Here is a 14,980-nt window from a genome sequence, read left to right as displayed (position 1 = left end):
TTTTTGAGATTTGCATATTGAAACTGATATGTTTTGTTTTTGCATTCTGAACTCTGTGAAAATGCTCATGTTTACATACTAGCATATGTTCTCTGCTTACTGAGTTATTGATAGCTCATCCCTTATCTCCATAACATTTTTTAGATATTTTTATGGTTCAGCTGGAGATCAAGAGAATGAAGTATTGGAAAAGTCTGATGATCATAGATGAATGAGTGCTAAGGGTATAAGTATTTTGGAGGATCATATTTAGTAGTTTTATCTCTAGCGGTTATTTTGGTACGTCAAGTTATGAATAATTTGAGTTTTTGTGGAGATGTTATTTTATTTTATTGAGTTTTTGTTTAGTAATTTTGTGGAGGGACACTGATTTTTGGATTGAACAAATAAGTTAAGTATTTTTGTGCAGTTTCTATTTATTTATTATTGATTATTGGAGATGTTCTTAACTGATAGGAGCTAACTCTCTGGACCTCCAGAAACGGGGCGTTACAATCCCTTCATTCTCAGGCTACAATACCAAATCCCCCCAAAATAGGGAAAAATATGATAGTGAAGAACTTATTGTGGGAAGTAAACCATCAAGCATGAAAGAAGAAGAAGAAGAAGAAGAAGAAAGAAGCTCATGCCCACATTTTGTAATAATTGATCAAGAGTTGGTAAAGACCTGACTCGATGAAATCAATTTTATCTGCAACACCAGCTTTCTTAATAATTGGCAATCCAATTTCAAATGTCTCCCGATTTACATCTATGGTTATGATCTGTAATAGTACTGCAAATTGTAAGTACCTAGATAGTTTAGTAAAAGATACTGAAAATGATCAATTCAAACCTTGCCATCTTCTGAAATTGTAAGAGCAGTCAAGAAAAGAGAGTATCTTGTGAAAACGCCAACTTCAATAGCCCATTTTGCATTCAACGACTTTAACAGTATGGCCATCAATTGACCTGCATCTGGTGAAGTAGCAAACCTAGCACTAGAAAATGGCAATCCAATAATCTTTATGGATTATGAGAGATGAAGAAAAATACTTGAAAGTCTTCACTAACTCATTTTTAAAGGCCAATTGATGATTTGATTCTTTAAACAAGTATGACTGTTGGATCGGATGTCAGCCTGTGGAGGCACCATATGGGAGTATTGAACAAATTTCCCCTCGTTTTCTTCTTTTTTTCCATATTACTCATTTTGGAACAAGTTAGACAATGAATTCCTAATTCTTACACCGATCAATGAGATTGATCACACCTGATCAGTGTGAAGAATTCAAGCACAAGTATGACTAAATCGGCGATCGAGCACATTTATTTTGCACTCTCAAACTATGATCACCCTTTTCGAATTGCAATCACATTTATTTTACAAGGCAACCAGTTTATAATTGAAATCATCTTATCAGGAGTATGAACTCCTAATTATCTCGTCATTTTTGGTTTTTCTTTATCAAGCGAATATTAGATCAATTGCTCTGAGGGGTCAGCAAGGAGAAGAATTAGCACCAAGTTAGATAGAAATGAGAACAACTACCGAGGGTTCTTGAGAGGTTCTGGTTCACGTGGGTACACACTCGTCTCCATGATATACTGTGATATCATTGAGGAATGAGATTCAAAATTTAAACCGCAAAAGCAGATCTAAGAAGATTATATAAGGAGAATGGTAGGTATACCCGGTACAAATCTTCACTCTGCCATAAACCCTTTGAAAGTAATTCTTTTGTATATTGCTCCATTACTTCAATAGAGGTCTCTGAATTTTTATCAAAAAATATTAGGATTTAGAGCTACTAGGTTTGGGTTAGATCATGCTAACTCGATTGGCTACAATTAATAAATTGGACAATATATAGGTCAATAATGAGATGACTTTTTAAGTTTGAGATGAATTTAACTTTTTAGATTGAAATGTATAAAGTAGGTTGAGATGAGTTTAACTTTTTTATAGGAAATTGAAAAAGTGTGGGTCCAATCAATAATTGATTTGAGATTGAGTTTGGTTCAACAGCCAAATATAAAAAGAAAAGTATTGTAGTGAAATGAATCAAATTTTAATATTATTTAAGTCAAGACGTGAAATGAAAAGTAAGTTTATATGTATTAGTTATTATTATTGGTGTAAGGGGATTTCCCCCATTTCATAAGCCCACTAGGCGCTTGGACAAAGAGTAATGGGCTTTGTCCTAATACCCGACCCCAGTGCCCGAACTTGCCAAAGAAGTAAGTCTCCTGTAAGGAAAAGTAAATAATGATAACTGATGGGACAGACAGGCCTGACACTGCTCAGTCGCACCCCTCTCATGGGGACTCGTATAGGATAGAACGGGAAAGAAGGGGAACCTTTGATCTTCTGACATGGAAATATCGATAGACCGCCAAAGACACCAGTAAAGTAAAGCATATCAGGGAATCACGCTGCATTAATGGAACCACTAGCCAAACTACACACCACATTAATGACACCATCACCAAGGCATGCCACATTAAAGGACTCTGACAAAGGAACAGTAAAAAGGACATGGACTTAACGTGGGTATGGATGATCTGTCCCCCCAGACTCTCGGTATAAATAGCAATTTTCAGGTATGAAAAAGTTCTCTGGTCTGTAAACTCTCTCATTGTTTACAAACTTCCAAAATACTTTACTAACTTTGGTATCGGAGACTCCCCGGCTCCAAGGCCGCCCTCTCCTAGCTGTTTTCTACTTCGTTTTCACAAGCTCAGCTCTGAAGTCTTGAGTTGTTGGAACTTAGGTCAAATGCGTACGAAACACGATGTTAACAATTGGTTTTGTCAATAATCTTCATATAACTGTACATGATTGGCAACAAAAGTGTCTAATACTTTTCACAAATCATCTTACTACTATTTACATAATTTTCATCTCGTCTCATTCCCCAAGCATCCCAGGGACATGACACAAATAATAAAACTAATGGATCGTATTAATATTAAGGTCGAACCATAAGCCCTATTAACCTTGCAAATGTCCAAATATTTGGTATAACTCGGTCACTTTTCAAAGTTATCATCTAGTCCACCACTATCTCATACAGTTAGTCCACTCCAACCTAATGTTTTGCATATGGAAAACCTTGCGAATTCTTCTTTCAATATAGTCAAAGTGCAAAACCTCAAGGGCTCGTGATGATTTACTCGCGATCTACAAGTCATTATTTTGGTTTTAGATTTCTGATCATGAATCTATCACTTTTCACTCGGCAAAACCTTATGCCCACAAACAAATTAGAAAATGCATAGCTGGCCATTTTAGAGAACAAATTACCTTTGACATGGGGAGGGACCGGATTAGCCATATCAAATATGTAATATGCAAAGTTTCCATGCATGTGAAGTGAATGGTTGTTGAGATTATACATAGAAGTTAACAAAGTTTGAACCCGCATGCAGATCTATTTTTGAAAATGTCCTAAAACGAGAGAGAGAGAGAGAGAGAGTACCAATATATTGTGGCGGGAGGAAATGGTGTAAAGTTAGCTAGGACGCTGAAATTGAGTACGAGTTCGACCTGCACCAAGCACCCAGTTTTTCCTGGGGTACAGTACTACAGTATACACCTTCGGAACGAACAAGATGGATCCGTCCGGGTGTGGGTGACAGGCCTGGCAAATAATCAGTTCTAGGCTGGGAATTAATATAGTATTTTGCTATGCATTAATGAAAAGATTTATTCATTAATATGGTACCCCTACAACTACCCTTCTTTTTTTTTAACTACCCTTCTTAATTCTCACCTCTATCGCTAACCAAACCTTTTAAATTTTCTTTATCCTTCTTTTAAAAGAGGAAAGAAGATAACGTTAGAATCATTTATATAGATTTTTTTTAATATTTTTAAATATTTTTAAAAAATAAAAAAATTCACAATATTATTAAAAAACACTTTCTTCATCACGACGTGTTTTTTAATATGTTTTTAATTATTAATATTTTTTTATTAACTCCAATGGAAAGACTAATATTTTTTATTTATTATTAATAGATACATATAGCATATATATATATATATATATATATATATATATATAATTAATAACAAGTAGAACCTCTAATAATACAAAATTCTCATCTCATCTCATCATTACACATTTTTTCAAATTCTCATACAAAATATAATAAGCAATTTAACTTTTTCAAATCTTAATTCAACTTTTTCAAATCCCAAAACAATAATAGTTTTAAAACATAATATTTTAAACTTTCCAACAAAACACAAAATTCTCATCTCACCCCCAAACCTGCCCTAATGTTTGCAGATTCTTTGCTTGCCAGTGAAAAGGGACAGATATGGCAAGTGGAATCTAATGGTAATTAAAAGGGGCAGCAGTTCTTCTACATAAAACCGGCCATGCGGAAGCGCCGTGTAACCGAGTTGCCACATCAGCTTCTAACAGTAATTAAAAAAAATAAAACGAAATGAAAACAAGTGCTCGACTGAAGAAGAACCAGCATCTGAAGAATAGCAACTGAAGAAAGGACTGGACTGAAACCTAGAGTGAAAGAAAGGATGGACTAACCCATTTCTACAAAGCATTTGGAGTGGCTGAAAAACGCCCAAACCCATTTCTGCGGAGGATTTCAAGTGACCGAAAAACACCCAAACCGGTGCTCGACTGCAGAGCATTTCGACTAAAGAACGCGAGGTACCAATTGATTGCAAAGCATTTTAATTTTTGGAGGAGAGTTTTTTAAATTGATGGAACACTCTTGCCCGAAATGATGGCAAATGGAGTGTCATTTATAAAAAGTAGCGATGAGCTTGAGAGGGATTTGAATAAGTTGGAAGATGAAAGGGGGCTGAATGCCGGCGGTGGGTGTATGAAATATTGCTACACGGACTTTAAAAATGGATTAGGTACAATCATACATGTGGGGATTAAGCATTGATTTTTTTTTTTTTAATCCTGGGCAAATCTCAATACAATACAAAAATAAAACAAAGTTAATGGAGGTTTGAAAAAAAAATTTGGGGTTCAAGGAGGTAGCTGAAAACTGAAGTAAGTGGGAATGGAAGCTATACGAGAATGTTGTTGCGCATTTGAAATCGAAATCACTTCTTTCCATTTCGTTTTGGTGTGTAAGCTGCCTTTCGTTTCGTTTTGGTCTGTGAGAATAAGATTGGGGCATGGTGAATGAACAGAGGTCGTTGGCTTCAGGAAGGAGGAGGGATGTAGATGGTATTAAGGTTAGGAAGAATGGGATGCACGGAGAAGGAAAAAGGGAGAAATCTCTCGATTTCACTCTGTCAACGGTGTGTTTTGAAAAACTAATTGAAATACACTATTTCACTCAATCCCACCTCCCCCATTTGGTCTCTCAATTTTCATCTCTCCTTTAAATGAAACACACCATTTCATTATAATAATGTGGCGATTAAACACCAGTTGTGCAGGTCGGTTGCATTCAGCATTTTTCAAGCAGCATATATATCTTGGATTTGATGGCATGCAATTCAAAGTACCATCCGTTTGGATGATAAAAATATTTTTTTATTACAATTTTTTTAAATTTTTATATAAAATATAATAAATAATTATATTTTTAAAATTTTTAAAATAATAATATTAAAAAATAATATTTTATGTACCAATCTTAATAATGTGGAAGCCAGCGGGAACTACGTATGTAACAACGTGGATGACTCAAATCGGTAGCATGGATGTCGTCTGGCGTCTACTGCGGGTGGGCCCATGCAAAAAGAGAGGGTTTTTCTTTTTTTTTTTTTTTCTCCTTAATAATTAAGAAGTATTTTTATAGTGATAATATGATTTCTTTTAATATTTTAAGGTATAAAAAAAATATATATATATATATATATATATATATATATATATATATATATATAAAAAAATAAAGGCCAAATGACCTTCTCGAAAAAATTTGTCTACACCGTTGATGGGTGTAATACGACTCAATTTTTATTAGGGGCTAATCAATGTAAACTCAACAGGATGTGATTTTTTTTTTCTAGTTTTCCTTTATATGGAGTTGGGATCAGCATCGACAGTCCGATTACTACTTTATCGAAATTTGAATACGGATTCCAGTTTCAATTCCTACTTTCTCCGACCCAACTTCCTGTCTAACTTATCGAATGGAATCGGATTTAAACTTTTCTTTTAACTTCATATTTAATCCAATTTAAACAAAACTTTATAAATAATAGATCACTTTTTTTTTGGCTTTCAAATTTCAAATTTACTAAAAACAAAAAAAAAATTAAAAAATAAACAGATTTCTTATATAAAAAATAAAAATTATAACTTATTTCTATACTAGACTTATACTATAGTATCTAATTACATGTTATTATATTATACTAGTGTATAACTTATTTATAACTTATTTTTATATTAGACTTATTTATAGTGTCTAATTACATGTTATCATACTTTAGTAAATTAATAATATGTGTTATTAACTAATAATACTAGTGTCTAATTTATTTCTATGCTATACTTAAATTATAGTGTCTAATCATATGTTATTTTACATTACTATGGTAGTAATACTATGATGTTTACATATACTAAATTATTAGTCTATTTATATTATAGTATAAGTATATTATTTTATAATAATTAGTTCATACTAGTATAGTATTGGATTTTACTATATAAGTTCTAGTTATATAACTATACTAGTAAATATGATCAATATATAGATAATACATATTTTTATAGCATATGTATAATATCAGAGTTGGAGTCGAAGCTAGAGGATAAAGTTAGAGTCAGACCAGAGTAGAGTCATAGGATAAAGTTGGAGTCGGGGTTAGCTAGACAACACCTCCGACTCCAACTCTGACTAGAAAATTAAAAAAAAAAAATATCTGGCTCCGACTCCAACAGTGCGAGTCGAAGCTGAGTTGGATTCAGAGTTGGTCAATTAACAACACCGCCAACTTCGAGTCCAACTAGAAACCGAAAAAAAATCCAACTCTGATTCTAACCGTATGAAGTCGAAGTAGAGTTGGATTTGGATTATGATTTTCAACTTTTTGCTCAAGCCTTAAGTAAAAAAATTATTAATGAACTCATTTAAAGTTGATTAAATAAATAAAAAAATCTATTAATGTTTCGCAAATACATCACAATGCACAAATGAAGATAAAAATTAAGAGAATAAAAAATAAATTTCTTTATTAATTTTGAGATTGAATGTTATAAAGCCTATATATAGACCAAGAATAGCCATATTAGCCACTAGAGATTTGTTGCCTTCAGCAAAATTGCTGTGTAAGACTATCCAGGTCCTCTTAGATCACAGTAGCCCGTCCCTTATTCTCTTGTAGTCGAACCATGATGGGCGCATTGATCCTCTCCATGTCCTGGATCAAAAGTGTGTGGTACTCCTCAAGCAGAGATCGCATCTCCGTGGTAGTAGCCCATATAATCTGTCTATCAACGCCGGCATCAGTAGAAGCTAGATCACGCTCTGTGCCACTGTTTTGTGCCGTTGGAATATTAATGCGAGCCTTCCACACGTGGCTCTCGCTCTTGCTAAAACTGATCTTGTTAAGGGGCCTTATCTGCGGTTGTCTCTGCTCTGTCATTAGCACATCAACCCCTAATTGGACTAGGAGGTTAGAGATTATCAATGCATATGGTAGATTACCTCCACTCGAATACCGTAGATCGGATACAGATGGAGAAGTATAAAGGCAGATCAATCGACTCTCCTCGTGCTATCCGGAATATAAATTGAGCCTGTTCAATGCTGAAGTTAGTCTTGTGTTTCCTAGGATCAATATTATGGGAGACAATCAAATTCAACATTCGTAAAAATGCAATATAATCAACATGTTTGATCACCTTGCTGCCATCATATGGAGGAGCCGAATCTTCATGCATCAACTAACGAATCTCATTGAGCGTGGGATTGTCATCTGCTAGAGCCTCATCCTCAATGGCATCTTCACCATCTGTCCCTGCAACTAGTTGTTGTGCAAGGTATGCACCAAACTCACAGGGGATCCCAAGAAAGTCAACGATAATGTCTGCTAAGATAGTAATACTCACTCCCCAAATAACAAACGAGAAGGACTCCTCAATAGCCTTTATCTTATCCATAGCCCGATAAAACTCACTAACCATGTCATGATAGACCACCCTCTCTATTGACAAATCGAGCCCCATCCTCTATCGCTAATAATAGAAAATAGGATTTGTCCATCCTAGAAAAAATCATAGAAGTACTCTATAATGATCTCCCGCTCTACCAATATTGGCCTTTTCGTTTGATCACTAGTTTCATAGCTAGGTTGGCCCTCTCTCCCACGTTTTCTTCCAATGTATGTCATTTAGTTCACTATTCATAAAATAAATACACAATGGATATAAATAAAATGGAAAGTTCTAATTATATTATATACTGTGATGTTCGAATAGAAACTACTACATTCAAATAGGAACTTCTTTGTTCGAACTACCAGGTATTTAATTCGAATGCCAAATAATACCATTCGAACAATATCGATCAATGTTTGAATGGTTTGTACCCATATGAACAAAATCGGGACTTGTTTGAACGATTAATACAGATTTGAGTGGATAAATATGCAGTTCAAACAACATAAATGTTCTGTTTGAATGGAGAGCAAAACTATTAGAATGATTCGTCAGTTCAGTTTTTAACATTCAAACGTGTTGTTTCACAATCGAATACAAAAATGTATGTTTGGAAAACTCTCATTTGAACAGCTTTGAATTTGTTCGAACGAGATCATCCATGAAGATCAATGGCTGAGTTGACTTGTAACCAAACTTGGAAACCAACAATTCATCAATAATTCTTGGTTTTAAGCAAAAAATTAACATGGAGTGAAAGCTTCACTCCAATTCTATGGCCAAATGCCATGTGTGGCGGCCTGAAAACATCAAAAAGGAGTTGGATTGGATTTGAAATTCGACCCCCATTTCAACTCATTTTATCCAAATTTTAAGCACAAAGAGATGTTGTGTGATGGGCCATACCTCTTAGATTGCAGCAAATGGTCGATATATGGTGGAGTTGGTGGCAAGTGGTGGCGTAAGATGGAGAATGGGCTTTGAACGACGGTTTGTGTGAATGGTTTGACATTTGAACTAGGTATTTTGTATCAAGCAGTCACATTCGAACACATGTTTTCCAGTTCGAATGAGATATCTATTTTAATTTACTTGTTTGAACATAAATTTGGACGTTCAAACAAAGGATTTAGTTATTCAAACTATGTATGATCCCGTTTGAACACATGGATTCGTGAAACTTTCAGAGCAAAATATAATGATTCATTTGTGTCGATGATCCCGGTCCATTCGAACCTGTACTCGGTTTGAATGCCTATATAAGTATACTATATAATATAATACTTAACTATATACTATACTATACTACCATTAAACATATATATATATATATTAGTCTACTATATATATAGTACAATATTTAACAATGTATTATACTACTATATACTACTAGTACTATATACTAAACTACTACATACTACTATATACTATACTATATAGTATATTACCATTAAACAAATATATAATATACTATATCCTACTATGTAACTATATACAATACTATATACTACTATATAGTATACTAACTATGTACTATGTAACTATATACTTTACTATATATTATACTATATAGTATAGTATATATTATATAGTTATTTTATTCTTGTTAAATTAATTGAGTTGTTCTACTTATCAACTATAAGATGTCAGCTTATATGTTACTAGCTAGTGCTTATACTAGTGTTATCATACTATAGTAATTAAAATACTAGTTATATTATAGTTCTATAGTACTAGTTATAATATTATATTATAATTAGTACTAGTCATATTATACTAGTTATAGTACAGTATAGTATTAGTTATATACTAACACTCATAATGTGTCATAACACTTACACTAACCAATTATATGATACTAATATCCATTATACTATAATATAATAGTACTGGTTATAATAATTTATCTCGAAATTATTACTAGTCATATTAGACTACTGCTACTATTGTACTATACTGTTAGTAGTATACTAGTAAAAATATAATATCATATATAGTGCATATAGGTGCACAAGTTATTTATTTGAATGAAAATATTCCATTCAAACGGAAAATTATCATATTCGAACAGTCTGGTAATGTGTTCGAATAGAAACTCTACTGCATGATAAGTGCATTCGAATGGAAAGGATTTGGTGCATTTTTGGTAGGAAAATTACCGCCAAGTCCATGGTATCTATCCCAATTCGAATGCAATTTTACGACATTCGAATAGAATTGAATAGGCGATGTCACATACGCAAACCAAAGTTTGAGGAATATGTTGAGGTATATTCTTTTCAATCTGTTCGGACAGAGTATAACTCATTTGAATGGTTCTTTGTTGAAATTAAGTGCGCAGAATGCAACACCAATCTTAAAATTTTGCGTTCGAACGGGAACATTAAACTTAAATCGCCCAGACTTCCTTTGACTTCAAAATTACACATAAGGGTTTTTGGGGGCCCCAAACAGAGTTGAGGGTAGGATTTTTGCCTCTTACTGTATGTTTCAATCTTAGTGAGAGTGAGAGGTAGAGAGAGAGAGTGAGAGATTTCGTTCTAGAGAGAGAGTGTGTTTTTCATTTGAAAGGTTTTTGTGTTGATAGTGTGCAAATCTATTGAGATTTGTATTTTTTTTTCCATCCAAATGGTATATTTCAACTTATATGTTTTTGTAGATTTATTTGTTGAGTTATTTGTATTGTGGTTAATTGTTGAATGCTCTCTAACTCTTGAAACTTTTCATGTATACGTTTTAAACATTTTGATACTAATATTGGACTGCATAACCTTGATGTAAGTTTTATAATATTTTGATAGTGAGTTTAATGTATGTTGGATTGCAAATATATGTTTTGTACTTTGTGTGAATTGTTGATGATATTGATAATGTATATTGGATTTGTGCAAGAAGTGCATGTGTGAATGAAGTAGATTAAGATTTTGAGAGATTAGTATTTAGATGAATTGAAGATTGAATTTACAAAATTGGGTCATTACAAAATTTTTATGGAATTGATATTGTATATATGTTTTACATTTGTTAATGAATGTTATATTAGTGATTGTGAATGTTATGTTAGTGCTTTACATTCGGTATATATATTTTACAATTGAATATATTGGTTTTTGTGAATGATATATTAGACTATTAGTGTTTACTCTTTGTGAATAATGTAAATTATGTTTTAAAAGTGTTATTAAATTTAGTAAAACTTTATGTGAATTATTGATGATAGTGATAATCTTATATTAGAAAAATAAAAGTCACTTATAATAAATAATCTGAATCCAATTGAAATAATATGAATCTAAACCATAAATTTAAATAGGAACCAACTACTAATTACCTATTAATTTTTAACCCATATAAAGTATTAGTGTTATTTCCATAAATTACCTAACTGAGATAATATGAATCTAAATCATATATTACCCTGATTTAAATAGAAAGAAACTACCTAATTACCTATTAATTTTTAATCCAAATAAAATATTAGAGTTATTTCCATAAATTACCTAATTAAAATAATATGAATCTAAACCATAAATTACCCTAATTGAAATAATATGAATATAAACCATAAATCACCCTAATTTAAATAGAAACCAACTACGTAATTATCTATTAATTTTTAACCCAAATAAAATATCAATGTTATTTCCATAAATTACCTAATTGAAATAATATGAATCTATACCATAAATTAACCTAATTTAAATGGAAACCAACTACATAATTTCCTATTAATTTTTAACCCAAATAAAATATTAGTGTTATTTCCATAAATTACCTAATTGAAATCATATGCATTTACCTAATACTTTTTAAATAGAAACAAACTTACCTAATATCGTACATAAGTTTTTACGGAATATTTTTGTTATTGTGTTTGCATGATTGAATTCTTGTCTAATTGAATCTTAGACCCATTCAAGAGTTGTACCCTATTGTTCACGAAGAATGTTTGGGTACAACTCTTGAATTATCTAAAGTAAACAGTTTAAGATTCTATCATCTATATGACAGATATATTCAGTCTAAACTCTCAAGTTATTTTTGAGAATTTGGTTTAGTGTTTCCTTGCATTCTTCAGGTGTGTGATCTGAAAGTGTCTCACCTGTGGATAGGACCGAGCACTTTATGCGACTAGCACACTTAGAGAATTGTAGGGAAATGCTGTCGAAATTTCGACTGACATGAAAGTTTTGGACTGAGTATATATGCAATATAGATGATAGTATCTCGAATGAGATATAACCAACTACCTTACATAGAAACCAACTAAGTAATTTCCTATTAAGTTTTAACCCAAATAAAATATTTGTGTTATTTCTATAAATTACCTAATTGAAATAATATGAATTTACCTAATACTTTTTAAATAGAAGCAAACTTACCTAATATGGAATATTTTTGCTATTGTGTTTACATGATTGAGTTATTGCCTAATTGAACCTTAGACCCATTCAAGAGTAGTACCCTATTGTTCGTGAAGAATATTTGGGTACAACTCTTGAATTGTCCACAGTGAACAGTTTAGGATTCTATCATCTATATGACAAATATATTCAGTCTAAATTCTCAAGTTATTTTTTAGAATTTGGTTTAGTGTTTCCTTACATTCTTTGGGTGTGTGATCTGAAAGTGTCTCACCCGTGAATAGGGCCGAGCACTTTATGCGACTAGCAAACTTTGAGAATTGTAGGGAATGCTGTCAAAATTTTGACTGACATGTGAGTTTTGGACTGAGTATATATACGATATAGATGATAGTATCTCGAATGAGATATAACCAACTACCTTACAAGCAATGAATATGGAAAGACCTGTAATTTTGTTTGTTACTTTGATTTTTTTGGTAACAGTAGTCAAGAAACGGAAATACAATGGATAAGAGTTGGATACTACTAGGAGATAAACTTGGTAGAGACTAAAAGGAATATGTGCAAGGGGTGAATTTGTTTATAGAATTCGTTCGTGGGAGTGCTAACACTTGAGATTTTATAAGATGTCCATGCAAGAATTGCAAGAACCTTAGTTCTTATAATTTGGTGACAGTGGAGGAGCATCTATACGTCAACGGAATCGACCATATATACTCACCATAGGTGTTACTTGGCAAACCATTTTCGAAAGGAATCAGATTTGGCACTTAGGCAAATCAAATCGCGGAAGACAATGACATCAACGTAAATGAGATAAATGTTGATGTATCTGATGATAGTAATGATAATGGAGAGGATATGGCGAAGATGTTAGGTGATCTTGGTGCTGGAATGTTTGGGGCGAGGGATGCAAAAAGGGTGCACTCATCATCTGAGTCTAGCGCAAATTTTGGAAGATTGTGGGAAGATGCACAACGAAAACTATACAAAGGGTGCACTCGTCATGGTAAGTTGTCTTTTACAGTGAGGTTGCTTCCTATTAAGTCTCTATGTCATATTTCTGCGAAAGTCATTGACATGTTGCTCGATTTATATAAAGAGGCTCTCCCAATGGATAATGTATTACCCCATGATTTTTATGAAGTGAAGCAATTAAAACAAGAGTTAGGATTCAATTATAATATCATTCACACATGTAAGAATGACTGTGTTCTCTTCTGGCAGCAGTATGCAGAATGTGATGAATGCCCAGTGTGTTATAAATCAAGATGGACATTCCATAAGCGTAATGTACTCCAAAAAGTGTTAAGACATTTTTTCGTTAATTTCTAGACTTCAAAGATTGTTTATGTCCCACTCGATTGCGAAAGATATGTATTGGTATCACACAAAAAGAGTTAGAAATGAAAACTTTATTCCGCATGCTGTAGATTCTTTAGAATGGAAAAAGCTTGATACTGAGTACCCATGGTTTGCCAAACAACCTCACAATGTATGTCTTGGGTTAGCAACAGATAGTTTTAATCCATTTAGCATCATGAGCACTTCTCATAGTACTTGGCCAGTCATATTAATGCCTCATTATTGGCCACCTTGAAAGTGCGTAAAGGATCCATACTTTATGATGACTCTACTTATACCAGGACCAAAATTACCAGGGAATGAAATAGACGTATATCTTCAGCCACTGATTGCAGAGTTGAAAGAGTTGTAAGATCATAGTATCAGTACATATGATATGGCCTCATCAAAGGAGTTCAAAATGCATGTTGCAGTGTTGTAGACAATAGATGATTTTTCAACATATTTAAACTTGCCTAGGTGGAGCACAAAAGATAAAATGGCTTGTCCTATATATAATAAAGATGTTCAGTCTCAATGATTGACAAATAGTAAAAAATTATGTTTCATGGGACATCGTCGATATTTACCCCATGATCATAGATGTCATTCAAATAAAGAGATATTAGATGGAAAGCTTGAGCGCAGGTCATTACCGCCAGAGTTGTTTGGGCTAGATATTATCACGCAATTGATGGATGTTTCAAAAAATAGATTTGACAATAATGCAAGAGCTCGAAATAGGAAACGACAAGCAGTGAAGTTGAATTGGACAAAAAAAAGGCATATTCTTTAAGTATTCATACTGGTCTACCTTGACACTACACCATAATCTAGATGTTATGTATATTGAGAAAAATATATGCGACAATATTCTAGGCACTCTGATGTCAATAGAAGGGAAGACGAAATATATAACTAACTCTCGTAAAGATTTAAAGAAGTTGGGAATAAAGAAGGAGTTGCATTTGGAAGATAATAGGTCGTCATATTATATGCCCTTTGGTTGGTATACACTATCAAGTTATGAGAGAAAAAAATTTTATGAGTGGTTCATGAGAATCAAATTACCTGATGGTTCTGCTTCAAACATGTCAAGATGTGTGCAAGCCCATGATTGGAAGATAACAAGTTTTAAAAGTCATGACTTTCATGTATTTTTGCAGCGTTTGTTGCCAG

The 14,980-nt window shown here is 32.9% G+C and overlaps 1 protein-coding gene and 1 long non-coding RNA gene across 3 annotated transcripts in view; one reads left to right on the top strand and one right to left on the bottom strand.

Annotated features, from left to right (window-relative positions):
* The window catches only part of LOC121251521, a 30,451-nt gene extending 28,871 nt beyond the window's left edge, over positions 1–1,580 (top strand). The window contains exon 3 of the long non-coding RNA XR_005938037.1: positions 1,548–1,580. This is a non-coding gene — a long non-coding RNA (uncharacterized LOC121251521). The remainder of the gene's footprint in view (positions 1–1,547) is intronic.
* The window catches only part of LOC121251517 (probable caffeoyl-CoA O-methyltransferase At4g26220), a 68,052-nt gene that overhangs the window by 33,698 nt on the left and 19,374 nt on the right, over positions 1–14,980 (bottom strand). For both annotated transcript variants that reach the window (XM_041150792.1, XM_041150790.1), the window contains exon 4: positions 952–980. In XM_041150792.1, coding sequence (XP_041006726.1) covers positions 952–980 — 29 coding nt within the window. The remainder of the gene's footprint in view (positions 1–951; positions 981–14,980) is intronic.

The sequence above is a fragment of the Juglans microcarpa x Juglans regia genome, chromosome 2S, assembly GCF_004785595.1.
Source record: "Juglans microcarpa x Juglans regia isolate MS1-56 chromosome 2S, Jm3101_v1.0, whole genome shotgun sequence".
NCBI lineage: Eukaryota > Viridiplantae > Streptophyta > Magnoliopsida > Fagales > Juglandaceae > Juglans > Juglans microcarpa x Juglans regia.
The sequence above is the reverse complement of the archived record's forward strand: the minus strand, read 5'-3'. Positions and strand labels throughout refer to the sequence as shown.